This window comes from Acyrthosiphon pisum, chromosome A2, assembly GCF_005508785.2.
Source record: "Acyrthosiphon pisum isolate AL4f chromosome A2, pea_aphid_22Mar2018_4r6ur, whole genome shotgun sequence".
NCBI classification, from domain to species: Eukaryota; Metazoa; Arthropoda; class Insecta; order Hemiptera; family Aphididae; genus Acyrthosiphon; species Acyrthosiphon pisum.
Genome location: NC_042495.1, coordinates 30,918,896 through 30,932,884, shown reverse-complemented (window position 1 = coordinate 30,932,884; position 13,989 = coordinate 30,918,896). Strand labels below are relative to the sequence as shown.

Genomic DNA, 13,989 nt, shown 5'->3' with positions numbered 1-13,989 from the left:
TCGAACGTGTTGATATGCTGATAAGACAAAGAAAACTAGGGGAATATGTGGCCTTCCCGCTAACACTTCCATTCCCGGTCTACTACACGGGAAGAAAATATCGGGGTCTCGGTATGTTACCGGTAGAGTGATGTGGGAGGCTTCTTACTAGCATATCGCCATCGCCCAAAAGCAAGCGCTCGTCCAAGACCCACACTTACTAGCAGTCCGTGATCTACGCCAGGAAGAAGTACAGTCTCGCGCACGCCTAGGTCCCGTAACTAGCCTCAATCCACGTTCAATTCGCACTGAGTTAATGTGCAATGAGTTCAATAAGTGGAAAGAGTTGAGAAAAATGGGAAAAGGCGTACTAAGGTATGGCAGTTGTACAGCGACTAACGCTTGGGTATCAAACAAAGGAGGGCCCTCAAGTGGTGAATGGACGAATGCAATTAAAGCGTCGATGAACTCGATGTCTACCCGAAGAACAGGAGGTAGGAGTATCGGCAATCCCCATTGCAGGAATCTAGTCTGCAATTAGAAAATATAATTGATACCTTTCCCCACATCCAAGGATCCTGCCCCAAGACTGAATTTCTTCGCAACAATGCCCATCACAAATTTGTACCTCCCTGGCCAACCTATTTAGAGCAAAAACCTTTGAAGTACACGAAGAAGTGTGCTGCGTAGTTTTCGATGAAGGAGCAACTAAAAACAGAAGGGCTGATAATATCATAGTGGTAGACAGAAGGAACGGACGAGGCCTCATCATAGACCCCACGATTCGTTGGGAAACCAACGACGAACAACAAGACGACAATGTGCACGAAGAGAAAAGAGATATATACCTGCCATGCACACCCAACCTGAGCCGCCACTAGGGAGTAAGAGAGTGGGAAATATTTGGGATCTGGTTCTGAGCACTCGGACCTGCATCGAAACTTCTGCTGGACTCACCAAGAACCACGGTCTGCATTAATATTGAAATCTTTGTTATATTTATTTTCTACTACTATTTTAATTTTCTTTCATTTATATTCATATACATATAAAACCCTATAAGCTATGTACAATTTTATTGAACAGTAAACTGTTTCATTAAAACAACTCACAGAGTGGGCAGTCTGCTATATTTATACTTATATACTTGTATATTTATATTAATAAAGTTGTTTATATATATGCACACAACATATTCCTCTTATAAATACATTGAGTTTTGCTTAACGTAATCACATTTCTACAGTATTTATTATAAAATGTTGTTAGTCTGTAATTTTGATTTTAAAATGATATGAAAGATAAATTATTACATAACGTTTAACTACATAGTTCTATAAGTCAATTGAGTATGGGTTACTTGAGAGGACTTCGTACTGGCTTGTGTTTTCTCCGTCTTACTAATGAATAATGATATATCATAACTTACTCGCACGTCCAGTAAATTAAATTAGTGCGTGTGGCCAGCTTAAATATAACAGTGAATTGACCTATTATCAAACTTAAATGTAAAATCATATACTGTGTCCGCTCGTTGGTTTTTCGCTATATTTTAAGTGAGTGATGAGTATATTGTAAAATATAAATATTTGAAAGTGCTCATATAATTCACTCGAAAGTTAAAATATCATAAAAAAACAACGGGACAAGACATATAATGTTTTTAACTTATGTTTGACTATAGATCGATTCAAAATAATATTTAAGATAACAGTACAAATTTGTAACTGCTGGACATATATTTTGGTATATTATCTATGCGTATCCCTAAGACGGAGACAACATTATATTATGTGGGTGCAACGTCCTTAATAGATGTTATTGTTTATGGATATTTATGATTTAATGATGTGTATAATTAATTTTATTTTTTATGAATTCTAAAACATACTGATATTAAAATTAAACATTAACTGCACAATGCAGAACTCGCTGTATTCCTTCTGTGCCTATACCAAACTAAACATTTTATACAAATAATGAATTGTCAATTTCAAATTCAATTAATTTAATGAGGTACAATGAAGTTCTGTAACTGCATTTAATAAAATATACAATATAGTCGTTATTCTATGATCAAAACTATTTTTATGTCTGCCATTTTAAAATAATTATGCGGAGAACTAACAAAATGGGACAATTTTTACTTATTTTAAATATACAATAAATATTTGTAATTTAATTATTTAAGGTAGTTATTTTAAGTTTTACTTATAGGTATGACAACTTAATATTGTGATGGCCAATTAAATATTAAATCTATTTATATATAGTGGTATAAATGTTTTGTCACGCCTGCACCGAAAATTAAATTTTTTATGATGATTGATGCGTTAGCAAATTACTGGCGATCAGAAGAAATAAAAGTTAATTTTGAATCGTCATATTATATTATAGGCGTATAATTAGGCGTAATAAAAAAAAAACCGACTTCAGAAACTGGTATTAACTGTTAAAAACCAAAACCGAAAATATAATTTAAAAAACAGTATTTTTTTAAAATATTGGTATCTTGAACATTTTGAAAAGTTCACTTTACACAAAGGCATTTGAACGCGCGATCCGGTGATTCAAAACATTTTTAAACTAAAAATAAACGTAAATAGTCCAGGCCTTTAACACGATTTTAGAAACCGGTATAAACAGTTTAAAAACTGAAACCGAAAACAAAATCAAAATGAAACAAAAAACGAAACATTGGAAACTGGTATTATAATTTAAAACCGAAACCAAGAAAAATTTAAAACCGGTATTAAATCCAAAACTGAAACCGAAAAAAAATTCAAAACCAGTAGGTATTATATTCAAAACTGAAATCGAAAAAAATTGGAAAACGATATACAAAACCGTAATTAAAACCAAAATTTCCTAATACCAGTATTGAAAAATTAAAACCAAAATCGAATAAGTTATCTACTGGTATACAAAATTCTTTCAATCGATTTCAAGCCCTGGTTTTTAATCTTTTAGCGCAAGAACAAATATAAAATGTGACACGAACAGAAAATTATTTCAGCTTTGGGTAAATTTCAGCCTTCATCTCTTGCGAATCGTTTAGCAATGGTTATCTGTGTTTGAAACATTTCACATCACGCCCTACCCACACAATATACTACCATCATTATTAAGACTATCTGTCCCGTCCGACTTTGGTCCAGCTTAAGATTTATACTTTCATTAAATATACATATATGTCATATTTCTTTCAATTATAGTATTAATATAAATTATGACTACTAGCAACAATTTAATTTAACAAAAAAATTTCTTTTTTATGTATTTTTTTCGTAAAATGAAAAAAAAAATAATGCGTGATCTACAAAAATGTATGATGCAATTCATATAACATGTACAGTGTACACATATAAATCTATAAACACCCTTCAAGCCACAAGGTACAAACGTACAAATGAATTGTTTTTATAAAGATTTATTTGCTTTTATTTATAATCGAAACTTTTACAGGGCAAATGTTTGAAAATGGACTTATAAAACCAATACCTGGTACGTTCATTTTTTAAACATGTAAAAGAGCATTAATTAATTTATTATGACTAACATTGTTAGGAAACTGTAAGTGCTGGCTGTGTCTGTCCACCGTGAAGGCATGGTACATCCATTGTTCGTCCAACTGATTGCACTTATTTCCCTGGATATAAAGACGATGCACAAAACTAATAATATAAAAGATATAAAGAGTTCGTTCAAAATAGGAATAGTATAAAATCATCCTGGACGTTTGCCACTTGTCTTTGTATTTAACATGCAGTCCATACATGAGGGGTGGTCCAAAACGTACTATTGCCAAAATCGAGTTAGGTATCGAATCTCATGGAAAAAATATCGATACATCGATTGGTGTCATCAGAATAGATGAAAACGTACTATTTCTTGGTCAAATTTGTGATTCAAAATGACTGGTTAACCCAAAACGAACCTTTTCCATACATAAAAATGATAAATTTTAGGAAACCAAAACGTACTATTGCCCATGTTAAAAGAATAGGAACATATCATTAATTATAACAAAACCAACTATATCCAATAGTTTTTTTCTATCTTATTTATAAACTATTTTCATATTTTATTTTATGCCAAACGTAATTTTACCCATGTTGTAAGTGTATTTAGGTATATACCGGGTGATTCTTTTATCATTGAACACTCCTTGTTTCAAAAAGTGTAAATTTTTTTGAAAATATTTTTTTACATAGTTTCAAGTCGCTTTTTTAACAACGTTTTTTTAAAAAATTATATTTTTAAATATTTTTTATACTTATAATTTTTTAAGTTTTTTACTTTTTTGAAAGACAACATTGGGTTTTAATTATATATTCCAAAGCAGTATATTTTTCTTAGTATTTTGATATATGAAAATCGAATTTGGGGCGAGTAGCTTATGAGTTATAAATATTAAAAGTTTCGATGAGCTCATCACTTTCAGACTTGAAACTATGTAAAAAAATATTTTCAAAAAAATTTACACTTTTTGAAACATTGAGTGTTCAATGATAAAAGAATCACCCGGTATAGGGAAGTAAAAATGTTATTCCAAAACGTACTAAAATATAATTCTATAATATTTAATTAAGTTTTAAATTAAATTAAAAATATCACTAGAGTATTTAACACATTAGAATCGTTTTAAATATAAATAATGTATTATTAAATAATTTAAAAAAAAAAAAATCTTTTTTTTCAAAAGAATTTAACTGGTTATAAATGGTTTGTTTTTATTGGAAATGTTTAGTTACAGAAAATCTTTTCAACTAAAAAATCAGTATTTTCGCAATTGTGTGTTTTGGTTTTCCACCCCTAACTTACACTTATATATAAAGGTACGTAAACATATTATGTTACTTGGATTTTCTTAGGATTTTTGTCTATTGTCCTTCGACCGTCCATATAATTTTCAAAACTCTTTTTTGAGATTTGACATGATAAAACGTGTCATTAACTTATCTATAAATATGGAAGCCATTGTGATATCTACACTTCATAATTCGAGCATAATATTTTGGTTAGATATTCGATCCATTAGGTACGGAAAATTGAGTGTCATCCTTCATTGCACCTGGCTAAATCATATATATATATATATATCTTTATGTTGTAAACGCCTTCATAAGTTTGTGTAGCTGATTAGAATTAAATAATAAAACAGTAACAATCTGAGATTGACATATGTGTATTGTGTAATATAATTTATCTCTTCATAGAGTTGTACAAGTCAGATACTGATACATTTCAAACCATAATGACCACATTCTGTAAGTATACATTAGATAGTAGTCATTTATAATATTATATTTAAATATTTTACAATGCTTTAATTGATTGTTGATGATTAAATATATTAAAATAGGTAAGTAACACAAATACGTCTTAGTCATATAATCAAATATGTTGGTATCAATGATAATATACGTATAGCGATCCTTAGGGTGTTCTAAAGTAAATGCATAGCTATAGCCCTATAGGCTGAAACATAGTAACTATCAACCTATCCAAAAGTAAATAACACTTTTAGAATTTCGTGAATTTCTGTATTTCCTTTTCTTGCACGGGTTATTGTTTAATCTAATTGTTCTAGTCTTGTATTTAAGGTATATTTCAGTTCATTTTATATCAGGTATAGGTTCATCGGCTACGTTTATATGATACACATTTGGAAGGCTCCTGTACCTGATCTTAATTCACTACTCTTGCCACCAATTAGTGGTTTTAGTCTATAATAGGAAGCTGATATGTACAAAATTGATTCATAGTTTAATTTCTATTTTGTAATATATGATTTTTAATTAGTATGTTTGAGTGTCCTGAACATGATGCTATGATAATATTTTTAGTATCTATGATAAGTGAATTGTTCGATGAAGATTTGATATTATAATTTTGTATTATATAAATTACTTTTATGAGTCGACTAATGGGTATAAGCAGTTTTGTGTTGACACTGACTTAATATGTTCATATCACCGCAATTGTAGTTATTTCTAGGAAAAATATTTGATACAAACAACCCACAGCGCTTAGCCTATTTGTCTTATCATTTTGGAGTTTCCACTTACAGAAAGGTCAATTAGTCAGTTTTCCGAAAATTTCAGACATAGAGTTCTAACCTTATGTTGAAGTCGGTTTATAAGAGTGATACTGAAATAAGAAGACATTTGAATAATTTGTATATTCTTCTTTTTTTGATTAAGCTAACTAAAAGCTCCATGTTTGTAGCTGGTTCTATCATTCATTGAGGTATAACTGACTTCTGTAGTTCTTGGCATGTTATATCAATACTTGGCATATATCAATAATTTGAGTTATGATTCACAAATAATTTTTTAATTAAGATTGACTAATAATTCATTTTGAAAAATTGTTGAACATCATAAAAAAAAAAAATCAATAACAAACTGAGATTTACGTGTAATAAAATGTATCCTTTTATAGATGAATTATATGAGATCAAAACCATAAATGATAAAAACGATGATATTGTACCATCTGTTAACAGTAAGTATAAGTTACTAGTTACTAGCTTTATTTAAAACTTTTATAATGTATAGTGTGCTCACATATAGACGATAAATTATAATATTACAATAGCTAATAGATACAAACAAATATACGCACATTACCAAATATGTATTAATGATTGTAATTGATATATTATGAAATTTGATTAATTAGGAAGTGTGGTAAATCGTCATACTGAAATTGACCTTGGAACGATACTTAAGACTGCCCACCGAATTTTCTCATTGGAGGGTTCCCTATAAAGTACAAGGCTTCGAAAGTTCAAAATTTGCGTTTTCGGGGTTTCTGGCACAGACACTTAGATTTTGGTTGCGGCAAGCCATTTTTGTAGTCGGATATTATAGAGGACTTTGCGCCGTATTGATGGGTACCGAGATAAAGGTTATCCGACTTTTAGTTCGGAAGTTATGATTTTTCGTGTGTTTTTTGTACTTCAAAAATTACGTACCTAGTTACGTGTATTTTGGATTTTGGGTTCTCGTTTGATCATTACAAAACTCAAGATTCTGGTCTTTTGGTCTACGAGGATTCAAAAATGCTCAATGGTCAAAGTACGTACGACTATTATTTCACCCTTAATCGAAGTAGCAAAAAGTTGAAAAACGCAATATGTGATTATTCGCATAACCAGACGTTTCCCTATAGTAAAGTTTTAAAAAATTATTATTTTGAATTTTTTTTACATTTATTTTAGCAGGCGTGTAGCTCATTATTTATTAATGTAAATCGGTAGATATATAAGAATAAAATATTGAAACCTATAAAATAATAGGTCAATTCACTCTAATATATATATATTTGAGTTAACAACACAAAATTGGATGTACATTTTTAAGTACTATCTCCTTCAATATAAGTTTTATCGTCTTAAAATCTTCGAGGTTCAATGCAGTGACACCTATCTAGATAAAATTTCTGTTCTCAAAAAAGCCGCGTTTCATATTTAAGTTTGAGAAATTGGCAAAACAAAATTTCCACTCATTTTTTTTTTGAAAACTCAAATTTTGATCACAACATTTACCCCCTTTATAATTGAGTTAAAAAACTTTCATTTCTGCTTCGATCCTCGAAAATTTCATAAATATAGGACTTTTATCGAAGGATTTATAGGTTTTTTTATATGTTTTTCAAATTAGTAATATATATAGATATTCAATATAAGTCCTATCTTTAATTATCTACGTTTTACAATAAACGTTATATCGAATTTAATAATTTTATCAATATAATAAATTAAAATATAGAATTATTGAATTTTAATAAAGTACCTAATTGAAATGTTGCGGCACCTAGTGTGAATATTGGTATATTTGGTTTCCCTATTTTTAATAATTCGTACGCTGGAATGCCTTATTTTAAAATTCGTTGATTTTTTATATTTAAATAATTTAATATAACAAAATTTTAACAGGACGGCTATTTTCTCGACCGTGAGTTTACAACACGAAGACAGACCGTAAACTTAAGATACCGCTACCCGGTTTGGATACGCCGACCGATATTCGTTTTATCTCAGTATTACGTTTACAATTTATTATTATTATTGAACTAGATATTATGGTATCAAACATATCGCCCAGCATTTCACGCTGAAGTTAAATTTTTTATAAATAAAAATATTGCAAAAATTAAGCTTATAATTCATACAAATTACACAAAAAAAAAATATAACAGTAGATACATTTTATTAAATAAAACATTTTTTTTTTTTTTTTAATTGTCATCCTTTATTGGTAACGGACATAAGGAACGAGCGGCACGCTTGACTTCTCCCTTGTTGGTTCGGATCAACGCTACTAGGATCACTCCGTCCCTTTCAGGGTAAAATTCTATGACCCTACCGATCGCCCACTGTAGAGGTGCTAGATTTTTCTCTTTAATCAGGACCAAAGCTTCCGGTTTAAGCGGTGGACCTTTCGACTTACACCACTCTGAGCGGCCTTGGAGTTGGCTCAAATACTCGGTACTCCATCTCGACCATATTTGTTGAGTCACCTGACCGGTTCGTTGCCAACGCCGGAGACGGTTTGGCGTAATATTCAAAAGATCTGGTTCCGGTAGCTCGGTAAGAGAACCACAGATTAAAAAATGACCGGGTGTCGATACTTTTAAATCGCTAGGTTTAGAGGACATGGGAGTCAAAGGACGTTAATTTAGGCAAACCTCTATGTGAACTAACACGGTATTTAATTCTTCATAAGTTAATGAAGCATTTCCCAAATGTCTTATTAAATGATACTTTACTGCCTTTACGGTGGCTTCCCAGAGCCCGCCGAAATGTGGAGCCCGCTTCCACTACAGTATGGTGCACTAGCTCCATGTGTTGCATTGACAAAAACAAATCACGTAGTTCTTTTAACTGACGATGTGCTCCTACAAAGTTGGTTCCATTGTCGAAATAAATGGTAATAGGTACAAATAAAAATACGCACTAATCATTAATCTTTTATAATATACGGTGTCGTCTGGCGCCGCTGACAATATTATTGATTGTGTTGTTTTTACTAAACGTTTGATCTGGGAGGTGTAGAATATTATTTATGCATTTCATGTGTCGCGTTTATGTAAGAGGAGTGCGTATAATGTATACATGTACCTGATGCATACGTATATATGTATATCGGACCACCCGCATTCCATAATATGGTCCATTGTCATTAGTTGTTTCATGTTTTATTTCAAGTTTAAATATTATTTATTACACAGATAAAAAACGTAAACTCGATACCATTACACGTACTGACGATACACCTGAAACAAGTGATAGCAGTAAGTATAAGTTACAAGTTACTTGCACCTAGTGTTATATTTAAATTTGTATAATGTATAACGTGCTTACATATAGACGATAAATAATATAACAATAGGTAATAGGTACAAATAAAAATACGCACTAATGATTAATCTTTTATAATATACGGTGTCGTTTGGTACCGCTGATAATTGATCGTGTTGTTTTTACTAAACGTTTGATCCGAGAGGTGTAGAATATTATTTATGCGTTTCATGTGTCTTGTGTTTTATTTAAAATTTAAATATTATTTATTACACAGATAATGAAAATAATATCACAACCTTTAATCATAATGACGGTACACCTGAAATATCTGTTGACAGTAAGTATAAGTTACAAGTTACTTGCACCTAGTGTTATATTTAGATTTGTATAATGTATAATTTATAATAGATGATAAATTATATTACAATAGGTAATAGGTACAATTAAAAACACGCACTAATCATTAATCATATTATCAAATATGTATTAAGGATACATAATACGTAGAGCAATAACTAAATTTTTACAATGTAAATTCATACGTATCTCCTATCACGTAGTTACTATTGTAATTATTGATATAATATGACATTTCATCAATTGGGAAGTGTGGAAATCGTCGTACTGAAATTAATCTTGGCATGATACTTGTAATAATGTAACCAAATAGGTACTAAATGCTACATCTTAAAAATTACAAAACGTATGAACTTAGAAGTTGCATGAGAAGCTCATACACTTAATTTTTGGAATAGTGGTTAATCTAATGACTGAGATGTACAATAAGAATCTTCCGATATTCTTATTTTAAAGAGATTAACTGTGAAAATTGAAACTTTTTTTTTGTTTAAATTGTTGCGGTTGATTGCAGAATATAATAGACAATAGTCAAACTAAAAATGTATATCATTTGTTTTTGGATACCTATAAATGGTTGTTATTGGTTACTCGGGTAGATCGTGTACAAGCATGCATAGGATTATCCAGCTTACGCCCCCGAATAAATATACATTACCTTAAAACCATATGTATTTGTATACCTTATATACTCAAAAACAACTCGATTGAATAAGGCAAAAATATCAGAGATTATTTTTAGAGATGTAAGAAATGTTTAATGAGTAAGAACCTTAAACCACACTAAAAAAGATACCAATTTATTGCTAAATCCGTGACATGTTGCTGTTTTATTTCACAAAGCTAGGTACACCAACACTTGCATTGTGCTCAATTAATAATTCAAATATGATTATATATTTATATCTTGTAATTACGTAGGTCCACAAGTATTTACAGTGGATTATATTGAAGTATAAAAACAATAACAAACTGAGATTTATATATAATATAATTTATAATTTTATAGATAAAGAGTTTAGAAATGATAAATTACTCGATAGTATTAAAAGAATATTCAGTAAGTATACATGTCTAGTTATTAATAGTGTTATATTTTAATATTTAATAACGTGTACTGTGGTCATTGAATCTATAATATTATATAGTAATTTAGATGAATAAGGTGGTTCCAGTGGCTCAGTAAAAAATATTTTACACCCTCGGCTGTGACCAGATTGTGAGACTTTAGATGTTTTGATCTTAACGGTGTAAAAATAATAACATTTTTTAACATCTCCTTAAGAGAACGATTGGAAATTTTTTTAAAGTTTGAACTTTTGACCAATATAATAATATTTATAAATTTCAGTTTTTTCAATATTTTTGTGTATTTTTGTGCACCCGTGGCTGATCTCAATCCACTACATTGCTGATACTATTTATTGGTTTTAGTGTAGAATAAATGCCTAGCTTATACAGAAATGATTCATAGTTAAAATTCGAGGAGAAAACTGAGGGTCCTATTACTAACCTACTACATTGCATCACGCCTAAGTATAATACTTAAAATATAATATTATATGATTTTTATGTTGTAATTATAACAATTATGTGTAGTTGGTTACATTGAAATATAAAAACAGTAAATAATATTTCACCTACCTAGTTCCTGTTTTTTTATATTATATACAATTATATACTATTATAGTCAATGATTTCGTTCAGAAAGGGAATCAAGAAGAGTTTAAAGCCCAAATAAATGCATTGAGTAAGTTTACATGACTGCTTACCGGCTATCACATAGTTATAATAACATAATGTTACATTTTATTATTTGATAATAAATGTATTTATTATATCATTATAATTCAGTATGAAATGATATATAATAAATTGTAGTCTTGTTGTATACTTTCTTAGTAATATAATTATCACACGTTTAACAATAGTTGAAGGAGAAATTATGTAGGTAGCAGGTATAGTTGTGAAAAAGCTCTTTTTACACCAAAATTATTATCTGCAGTTGTACCTAATATATAGTTAATGTTACCGTGCCGTTTTCTTCCTACGTGGTGTGATTAATACGATACACATATTTTCAATACATCTCTCCATATTATAATTTAAATATTACAAATCATCATAATAAAGCACCGCTAACCTTTCATGTCCCTTCCAGTTTTTTTTTATACCTACATACACTTTTAAAATGTATATTTATTTGACCTAGTGTATACTAAAATCTTATGTTTAATGATATATTAGCAAATAAAATCAACAGAGGCGAGCTTAAAGAATGTAAGTGGTTTTTGTCAATGATATGTAATAATAATTATTGAATGTTTAATGCCTTTATAATCCATGTATATTTATTACTGCGTATAATGCAGATGTCTATGCAAATATAAAATGTAGCATTTATAAAGTAACAATAAACACTTGCGTGAACCTAATTCATATCATTTCAGATCCACTGAATGCGTTTGTTCTTAATTATTTGCCTAACAATGATAAAGGTAGATAATTATTTAACTGGTTACAAACCCATAAAACATAAATCTCACAAGTTACTAAATAATTTATAATTATTAAATTATAAATTATAATAATATACTCGTATGCACTTAAACTATAGTTCGGTAGGTACTATAATTATATTCAGCTGAATATAAAAAATGATATCCCATTAAACTTTTATTTCTTTATTTTTTCAAAGAATACTTAAGAACAACATCAGCATTTTGTAAAAACTACAGCATTAATTCCTTCTTTTAAAGGTAAATACTAGTAAGAAATATGTTAGTTTTAGATCATAATAATTAATTGTGTATTCTCATATTAAATAGACCAGATTGATGAAAAAATAAACAAAAGTTGTGCAAAAAAGGTAAATATTACTTTAATAATATAAACTACCTAGGTACAAAATATTAACCAAGAAGTTGATAAATATATAGCTTATGTTCAATTTGATCGCCCACTATAGTGACTATATTATAATACACAGGATGTGTAACAAAAAGACCTGACAGATAAAAACACTTTAGTTCTAATTATTATTTTTGTTTTATTATTGTTATTTATTATATAATTTATAGTTACACGTAGGTTACACATAGATAGGTAAATCGTTAGGAAAGCCAGTGTTAAATAAACAAATTAAAGTTTTAAACAAAAGTAGATAGGTAAGTAGGGGTGCAACACGATTGCGAACGTTTTACCTTTTTTATAACACAATTGCGAACGAATGACACTTATCAGAGAATTTGTTTTTTTAGCCGAAATACGAACGATTGCGAACGTTTTTATAGACTACGTTGCCAAGTTTATAATTTCTGAATACGTTTAGTTCGGGAATTCAATTAAAACATTTTTTTTTAAATATAAACTATTGGTATTAATAATACAATTAAAACAACAACTCTTCGTTACAAACTAAAGTAAAATTATACAAAATAATATGTACCTAGTGTTTAAAATGTTGATTAATTAAAACTATTTTCGCTGTATAAATATTAATAACACTGTTACAAAATGTACGTTTTAATTTTACGTTAGAAACTGAAAAATAAATAAAATAATACTTACATACATACATAGATCTGAGATTTTGAATAAAAATATAAAATAATACATAATAATACATTCAAAATAATATTATTATATAAAAATTTTTTTTCTACATTTTTAATTTTTTTTTAAATGTTTTCCCTGGTTGGAATTTCCAGTTTTTCTTAAATATAATATAATTGGATCCTTGTGTATTTTATAATCATTATAATTTTGTAAAGTAAATTCAATTAATAATTTATCTTTTTTGGCCATAGGATTATGTACAATATGTTTTTAATCACATTAATTATTGTCAAAGTTTGAGCTTGTGTTTCTTTTAAAACTGATATGACTACGTGTGTTGGTGGATGGGGGGCTATAAAACTGACCATTGTACGTCCTATGAAAGCTCTCTGGGCTATTAGTAATTCTAAAAAATAATTATAAAAACTTAGAGATTTTGTATTTAGTGGTAAAATAAACGTATGAAGGAACAAGAATTTAATATAAAAATTTTAATTATTATATTACATTATTACTTATGTTACTATTTGATTATTTTTAAAATTATTATTTAAAAATTTGTCATTGACACCAAATCTGACAACTCCGCACGATTAAAGGCAGGTAAAAACGTTCGCAATCGTGTTACCGGAAAAAGTCCGTTCACAATCGTTCCATTCGCAATATTACATGGTAGGTATAAGTAAAAAAAAATAAACACGAAGATGTCTATATGGGTAATAAGAATTTAATATTATTTTTACTTATAGTAAAATGTGTTTACTGTACATAATTAGAATATT

General features: G+C 29.1%; 1 protein-coding gene across 2 annotated transcripts in view; it reads left to right on the top strand.

Moving 5' to 3' along the window:
* The window catches only part of LOC103308549 (putative mediator of RNA polymerase II transcription subunit 29), an 81,940-nt gene that overhangs the window by 58,804 nt on the left and 9,147 nt on the right, over window positions 1–13,989 (top strand). The window contains exons 7-8 of one of the 2 annotated variants that reach the window (XM_029490804.1): window positions 9,220–9,282; window positions 9,567–9,629. In XM_029490804.1, coding sequence (XP_029346664.1) covers window positions 9,220–9,282; window positions 9,567–9,629 — 126 coding nt within the window. The remainder of the gene's footprint in view (window positions 1–9,219; window positions 9,283–9,566; window positions 9,630–13,989) is intronic. The other variant, XM_029490805.1, reaches the window with a different exon arrangement.